We start from the raw sequence: 8212 nt of genomic DNA, 5'->3' as shown, positions 1-8212 counted from the left end.
AGTATTAAACATTGATTAGCTGCACCAATCTATTTTAGAAAATAATGTAATCGTATATTTGTACATGATATGTCACTCGTGGACTCACTCTAAGACCACTTGACCGGATCAAACTATGCCTGATCAAGTTCAAACCACTCCCAACATGTCCAACCAGTTTTACTAATTAACTAGACCATGTTCGTTTGTATATCTAAAAGATACATCGAGATATTCCATTTAGATGCATTATCCAGATGTTCCATTTGGATTTTCTTTTTGTATTTTGTCTATGTATCAAGATAAATAATCTAAATGCAACTACGTTCGTTTTCTTTTTTTTTGTTTGAACTTACATCTATATCCGGATGAATTTATTACTAAAATGATAAAATAACGATTTAAAGGTTTTGGGAAAAAAATATTTTTGCGGTTTTGACGAAAAATGCATTTTAACGATTTTTACGTGCATTTTGCAGTTGTGACGAAAAATACATTTTAACGGTGTTGGGGCAAAGAAAACTTTTTACGATCTTGACGAGAAAATGTATTTTTTACAGATTTAACGTTTTACGGCTTTGACAGGAAAATGTTTCTTTTTACCGTTTTGACGGAAGAATGCATTTTTGCGGTTTTACCAAAAAAATTGTTTTTATAATTTAGACGGAAAAATGTATTTTTATGGATTTAGCAGAAAAATAAAATTTTAATGTTTTGACGGGAAATGTTTTTCAATTTTGAGAATAATACATTTACATATTTTTTGAATTTGAAAAAGAATATTATTGTTTTAAAAGGTTATTTTGACACTTATCATTTTGGACTGAGCTAAATACATCTTCACCTAGATGCACTATGAAAATTCACTTTCGTTTGAATTTGAGGTGAATTTTAAAAATACAATTGGAGGTTAATTTTTAAAAATGCAACGATGTTATATTATAATGTAGTAAACGAATGTTGATTTGCATTTTCATCCAGATGAGTATCTATATGAGCAAACGAACATCCCCCTAACCGTTTTTACCAAATATTGATAAACCAAAACGAAAACATAGTCGAGTCTCAAGCACCAGAGAGGGCACATAAGCATATGTAAGCTTCTGCCAAATAAAATAAAATACAATGAGGAACCTTAAACACCTTCATAAACAACCAAAAACAATCAAAAGCTTCATTATCTACACCTATTCATATTATCATTATAGTTCATAGAATCTTCCCAAATTAAAGTTCTGATAAAATAAATTACATAAATTCCACCTTTGTTCTTAATCCATCAAAGCTTCAAATCCTATGAGTTTGAAGCTGTAACAACCTTGAATAAGCTCCCTCTGGTCGGCTTACAAGCTCAGAATGTCTGCCTTGCTCCACAATCCTCCCATCTTGAATCACACCAATGCAATCAACACCTCTTATAGTCGACAACCGGTGGGCAACCACAACGGTGGTCCGGCCTCTCATGAGCCTCTCTAAAGCTTCCTGAAGCACACATTCTGATTCAGCATCTAGCGCGCTTGTTGCTTCGTCAAGAAGCAACACACTAGGGTTCTTGAGGACTGCTCTAGCTATAGCAATCCTCTGTTTCTGTCCACCTGATAACTGAACTCCTCTTTCACCCACTGGGGTCTTGTAGCCTTCAGGCAAACCACTGATGAAACCGTGAGCGTTTGCGGCACGAGCCGCCTCGATAACCTCGGACTCAGTTGCACCATCTTTACCATATGCGATGTTGTCGAAGATGGTTGCTGCGAAAAGAGCTGGTTCTTGTTGAACAAGACCTATCTTCAGCCTCAGAGACTTTAGGTTTAGTCTGCGTATGTCTTTACCATCAATCATGACTTTACCAGCAAGCGGGTCGTAGAACCTCTCTATCATAGCGATCACAGAGCTTTTCCCTGAGCCACTTGCCCCGACAAGAGCTTGGCTATGTCCAGCTCGTATCCTAAGGTTAAAGTCTCTTAACACCATAACGTCCGGTCTTGAAGGGTAAGCAAAATCCACATGTCTAAACTCAATGTCTCCACGTATTGTCTCGACAGGATCAGCATCAACATCGTCCGGATCAATCCTGGTCTGCCTATCCAACACCGAGAAAACCGAACCAACAGCTTCACCTCCCCGGATGATTTCAGGAGCAAGACTAACCGTTTCAGCAACAGAGTTTGCTGTAACGACCAAAACCACAAAGACTTTGATCACTTTGGAGAAGGTTGACTTGCCTTGGCTCACAAGGTGGGCACCGTACCAGAGGATTAGAGCCTCGGAACCGTAGAGAGCAAGCTGGGAGAGGCCAAATAGGAAACCTGAGGTTTGACTTCTGTAGAAGCTTCTTTTCTGAGGGACACGGAGCTCGTGACTGAACAAGGAGAGGATCTTGCTTTGTGCATTGAAGGCTGCAACGGTTCTAATGTTGCTGACTCCTTCCCCAGCAATCATCGAAGTCTTTGCGTGAGCCTTGGCTGTGTCTCCAGCAAAACCCTTCATAGATAGTTGCTGCAATATACATACTTATTCATCAGAACAATTAAAAATGTTAAACAATGTTCAAGAAATTGATATGGTAATTAGGTGTTTTATAGAGGATTATTAAAAAAATTGTTCAAGGAAAATTATTTGTTTAAGCCTAATTTACCGTCAAAGCGGACGTGTAGGTGCAACCTAAACCAATTTTTCCAACACTGACGTTAAATATAGTTAACTTAACTAGATTAGAACCATTCAGTTAATCACACATGAAAAACGTCAACACCATCAACTATAGTGCAGGTACATTGTATCCGTAGGTCATTGCGTGTGAATGTAGTGATAGATTTTCATTAGATCACGGGTGAAGAATCTTGTTCAGATTTTGTAAAAATATTGGTGATATCTTAAGAAAGTTCTGAAGCTTGCAGCTGGTAAAAACAAAAACTTGGCACAACCTAATGTACCAAACAAAGAAACACAAGCAAACATGGACCATTGGTTGATAGTTTTAACACTGACACTCTGACACATACACACATCTTGAATAAGTAAATAGAAAACTGAGACAAGAACTTTGACCAATGAACAAAACAACTATGGAATTTTGAATAAATCACTGCTCTTCTTACACAATGCCTAGTATTAATTGGTTCTTGGGTGAAAAGAAAAGTTGCAGGATTTTTTTATTTGTTTGAATAGATAAGTGAGTTTATGGGCAAAGGAATTAAATAATAAGAGTGGGATCAGAGTTCAGAGAAATAAGTATTAAAGCTTAAAGTAGGAAAGATCTAGCAGAAGTAAAGCAAGAAGATAGATAAATAAAAAGACAGATGAATCTTAGCTATTTTCATGAACACTGTTATCTATATGCCGTACTACCAATAGAAACTATATAATAAAAGTCTACTGTTTCACATTTATTGATGTGAGGGCTCCATAATTTTAAACCTGACAATATTCTCAAAAAAGGAGTGAAATAAAAGAGACTTAATAATTCTTTTATGATTATTACTGTAAAAAATAAATGCATTTGCAGTTGGAGAAGGCTGTGGATGTGTTGTTGCCATGTTCTATAAAGTTTTGAACTTTTGCAGAAAAGAAAAGAGATAAAATAAATAGCTATTTGGAAAACATAAAAAGTGAGTTACTCTATAACTTAATCAAGTTTTGATACTCAATAAGACCATAACCCTTAAGATTTTTTAATAATTAGATGCATATAGTTGCAAATAAATAAATGAAGTTAAAAGATGAGATTTTGTTACCTGAGCAAAGTTAGCAAGGACTAGAAGTGGGAATGTGCATAAGATGAGAAGAGAGACTCTCCACTCTATGATGAAGGCAACTATGAAAGATGTGAGAAGTGAAGTCATGTTTTGCAGAATCACTGAGATTCTCTCTGCTATGGCAGATTTAACATCAGCTGCATCAGTGGCTAACCGTGCAGCAATCAAACTCGAATTGTGTTCATCCTCATCAAACCAACCAACCTCATTCCTCAAGATAGCTATAATAAAAACAAACAAACAAGAAAATCATCAGAAATGGAATTATAAAAAAATGTTTCAAGATTTTGATACATACCTGAGAGCAACATTCTTCTTACTCTTGTTGTGAGGTTCTCTCCCATGATGCTAAAGAAGTAATGTTGGATCAAGTAAGCAATCACAGCATAGATACCAACACCAATGTAGATGAACACATACTCTTTTGTCTTTCTCTCCATTGAATCATAGTCAGTGTAGTAGAACACTTCAATCATATTACTCATCACAATAGCAAAGGTTGGACCGATAAAACCAGACAGAACCGAACCAACTGCTCCCATGATAGAGTAAGGCCATTCAGGTGCATTAAGCTTGAGAAGCCTATAGAAGTAGTTCTGAGGGGCACGAGTCTTTCTATCACTCTCTGCGTTTGATATCATCTCTATCCGACCATCAGCTCCAGTGCTGTAAGAGTAGCTCAAATTCCTCAAACTCCCTGACCTTAAGCTGAGTGACTTGGTCGACAAGGAATGGCTCAAACGGGTCGAACGTGTGCGACGTGTGGACGGGTTTGAGAAGTCACGAGTACCAACCATCTCTTGAAACCTAATGAGTGATGCGTAAGCACCTGACTTAGCAATGAGCTCTTCATGTGTTCCGGTCTCAACAACTTGTCCTTGCTGTATCACCGCGATAGAGTCAACGTTACGTATGGTGCAGAGACGATGAGCAACGACAACAGTGGTTCTCCCGACCATGACTCTGTCTAAAGCTTCTTGAACTATGCACTCGGAGCTAGCGTCAAGAGCACTCGTTGCTTCATCTAGTAACAGAATCTTGGGGTCTTTTAACATCGCCCTAGCGATTGCGATTCTCTGCTTCTGTCCACCTGAGAGTTGAACACCACGTTCTCCAACCTGTGTGTCGTAGCCTTTAGGAAGCAACGTGATGAAGCTATGCGCATTAGCAGCAGAAGCAGCAGCTTCAACTTCCTCCATCGTTGCATTAGGTTTTCCATAGAGTATGTTCTCAAGTATGGTTGTGGCGAAGAGAGCAGGTTCTTGATTCACAAGACCGATCTGTTCACGCAAGAACTTCAACTGAAGCGTCTTTATATCAACACCATCCAGCAGAATATTCCCTGCTCATAAGAAAAAAAACATTATCAAGATCCAGTCACTAACCAAAGACCCAGATATAACCAGTTACTTGTTTCTCAAGTTACCGTTGTTTGGATCGTAAAACCTCTCTATAAGGGAAACAACAGTGCTCTTCCCAGAGCCACTACCCCCAACCACAGCCACGGTCTTCCCAGAAGGGAAGAAGATAGAGAAGTTTCTAAAGATGATAACATCAGGACGCGAAGGATAGCTAAACGTCACATCTCTAAACTCAATGTTTCCATCAACTTGCTCCAAGCACTTCCCATCCAACGGGTCTTGTACTATCGTTGGTCTCTGGTTGATTATCTCCATCAGCTTGTAACCAGCAGCTTTGCCTTTACTAAACGCTCCAAGATTTGAGAAAGATTGTCCCAAGCTCCTAAAAACAACATATGTTAAAAGTCTATAACAAAAAAAAAACATCAGTTTCATGTTCTGTTTTCTTACATTCCACCAACAATGGCAGAGAAAATAGCAGTGAAGGCCTTTCCTCCATCTGCTGTACCACTCCTGATGAAAACACCAGCGTACCAAAACACCAACGCCCATGACATACAAGCTATTCCATAAGTACATCCTAAACCTAATCCTTTAGCCATCCCAGCTTTATAACCGAGCTTAAGAGTGTACTGAATCGCCTCTGAGTACGAGCTAAGAGCCTTGCTCTCTCCAACATAAGAGTAAACAGTTCGAACCTGAGCAATTGCCTGTAAATTCACAAAAAAAAACAATTAGAGAAGTATTATATGATAGCATTAAAACACTTTTTTGTTCAAATTATAGCATAAGAATTTTTTTTTCAAAATAGCAGTAACTAAAGTTAAAAGTTTATTTTATATTTGAGTTTGGTTTAGCAATTAATGTTTAGGTTTTAATATAGGGAGTGAGGTTAGTGTAAGAGATTATCATTTTATCTCTTAAATTGTGCTATTTTGGAATTTTTTTTTTTTTTTTTTGATAACTCTGGTACCTGGGCAGCCACATTCCCAACTATCCCCGGGTCCAGCTATTTTGGATATTATTCTCACTGTGTTATTTTTTGTTAATCATTACATGGAACCCCTGTCTGAGTCCTTGTCGGAAGGAAACATAATCATTAGAGGGATCAAGTACAAGGAGCAAGCCTAAGAACAGTATAAAAGCATTAAAAAGAAAATATCTTTTCACCTGCTCGGCTATAACACCGGCGTTTGCGTAAGACTCACGGCTCTTGGAAGTGATTCCGGTGAGTGTGTAAGCGTATAAACCGCCGGCAAAAGCTATTCCGGGAATCACTGCCACACTCAACAAAGCTAACCTCCATGCTGACACAAACCCAACCACAAGCCCCGCTAAAAACGTTGACAAGTAATGTATGAAATTCCCAACCTAAAAAAAAAAAACAGAGTGGTAATATCAAGCGCACGTCAACTCGTTCTTGCTAACGTGCACCCACCTGATGCGCACGGTTTGCTAACGTAAACGAAAGAAAGAGAAGCTTTTGTTTGTTGTGTTTACCTTCTCGCTAATGGCGTCTTGAACAAGAAGAGTATCGGTAGAGACACTGAATACAATGTCACCAGTTCTTGCATCGGTGTCGAAGAATCCAACGTCTTGTTTCAAAACAGCTTCAAGATACTTCTTCCTTAATGCAGCTACTTGCCTTTCTCCAGAGTACATCCAACATGCAATCTCTGTTTTCATAATAAAAGTAGTATAAAGTTAAAAGATTGTTTTTACGAAGCGTAATAAATGTGATAGAGATTCCATTTTGATGACGATATAGACAAAGAATGAGTCCATGACTCACGTGGACTCGGCTTATCTTCCACTTTTTCCAACTACAAAAACTGTTTTTTTATCCTTTCATATGATTTCTGTTTCTGGGTTTACATAGAACATTTTAAACTTAATTTCTATGTTTTTACTATAAAATAGAAGAATTAATTATAGAGATGATCCCATGTACGTTTTTATTAAAAGAATATTACTATTTTATCGTACTATATAATTTCGGTTTCGGAACCTAACTCTATATTTTCCTTTTAATAAAATAAATAACTCTATTATAAAAACATATATTGGAGCAAAAACTATTTTCTGTAATAAATTGGAAATATAGAAATGTATTAGAGGTACTGATATGAAGTTTGGACTTTTAGTTTGAGGCAAACCTGCGTATGAAGAGACGCAGACAACCAAACCCAAGTAGACGAAGTACAGAGCATACTGCAAATTATTCAGACAGAACATGGCATATCAGATCTTGAATCTAGTTTTAATTAAAAATAAATAAAAAGGAGAGGCTTTGATTACTTTGGAGACTTCATGTGTCATTTGGTGCAAATCCATTTGGTTCTTGCCGAAGCCATTGACCATTTCACCGAAAAGCAAGAAGAAGACAGGCATGGAGGAGCCGTGAATAATGGCGCCTATAGAGCCAGTGATCATTAACAGATGATCGAATTTATCAGCGAACGAGAAGAGCTTGAAGAACGGTAAGCTCTGTTCTTTCTTCTTCTCGGCTTCAGCCGGAGGAACCGGCTTAGCATCCGCCGTTGTCTCGGACATTTTTTTGAGTTTAAGGAAGGAGAAGCGGGTCAGACACGAGTTGGCTCAGAGAGAGGACGAGATCATTTGGCAATGGAGGATAGATCCAGAGCAAAGAAATAATAACGTTTTGTATTTTTTTTTTAAGAAACTGACAATTGATCTGTGAGTTCGAGAACTCTTTATGAGTGTTTTGTTTGGGAGTGACGAAATAAATGGAAAGAGAATGAGAGTGTGGAGAAGATGCGATGTGTGTATATAATGAAGAGAGGAGAGAGAGAGAGCAAGTGTTGAAGAAGACCAGTGGTCAAAGACGGTAAGAACATTGAGAGATGAGTATGTGCTCGTGGACTGTGAACTGTTGTATTTTTGTTGTAATTAACGTGGAGATTAGGAAAAGTAACTGCAAGCTGAAAATAAGGCCAATTGATAATAAGAATTAATGAATTAATGTATTTTTGGGAGTACTATAATTTGTTGTTTCATAAACTAATGTTATATCCAATTAATATTTTTGGTAAGCAAATCCATATTTGGTTTCTAAAGAGAAAACAAATCCATATTTGGTGTAATTCAATTAGTAGT

The 8212-nt window shown here is 37.6% G+C and overlaps 1 protein-coding gene across 1 annotated transcript; it reads right to left on the bottom strand.

The window, feature by feature from the left end:
* Nucleotides 1-987: 987 nt before the first annotated feature.
* Nucleotides 988-7888, bottom strand: LOC108834086 (ABC transporter B family member 19). Its single transcript, XM_018607448.2, has 9 exons — nucleotides 7394-7888; nucleotides 7252-7306; nucleotides 6596-6771; nucleotides 6266-6466; nucleotides 5546-5805; nucleotides 5161-5477; nucleotides 4033-5076; nucleotides 3714-3955; nucleotides 988-2475 (listed from the first exon to the last, which is right to left on the bottom strand). The coding sequence occupies exons 1-9, from the start codon at nucleotides 7646-7648 to the stop codon at nucleotides 1267-1269; spliced, it is 3759 nt and encodes a 1252-aa protein (XP_018462950.1). The 5' UTR covers nucleotides 7649-7888; the 3' UTR covers nucleotides 988-1266.
* Between the last annotated feature and the right edge of the window lie 324 nt (nucleotides 7889-8212).

The sequence above is a fragment of the Raphanus sativus genome, chromosome 9 (genome assembly GCF_000801105.2).
Source record: "Raphanus sativus cultivar WK10039 chromosome 9, ASM80110v3, whole genome shotgun sequence".
NCBI classification, from domain to species: domain Eukaryota; kingdom Viridiplantae; phylum Streptophyta; class Magnoliopsida; order Brassicales; family Brassicaceae; genus Raphanus; species Raphanus sativus.
This window is presented reverse-complemented; position numbering and strand designations above follow the sequence as displayed.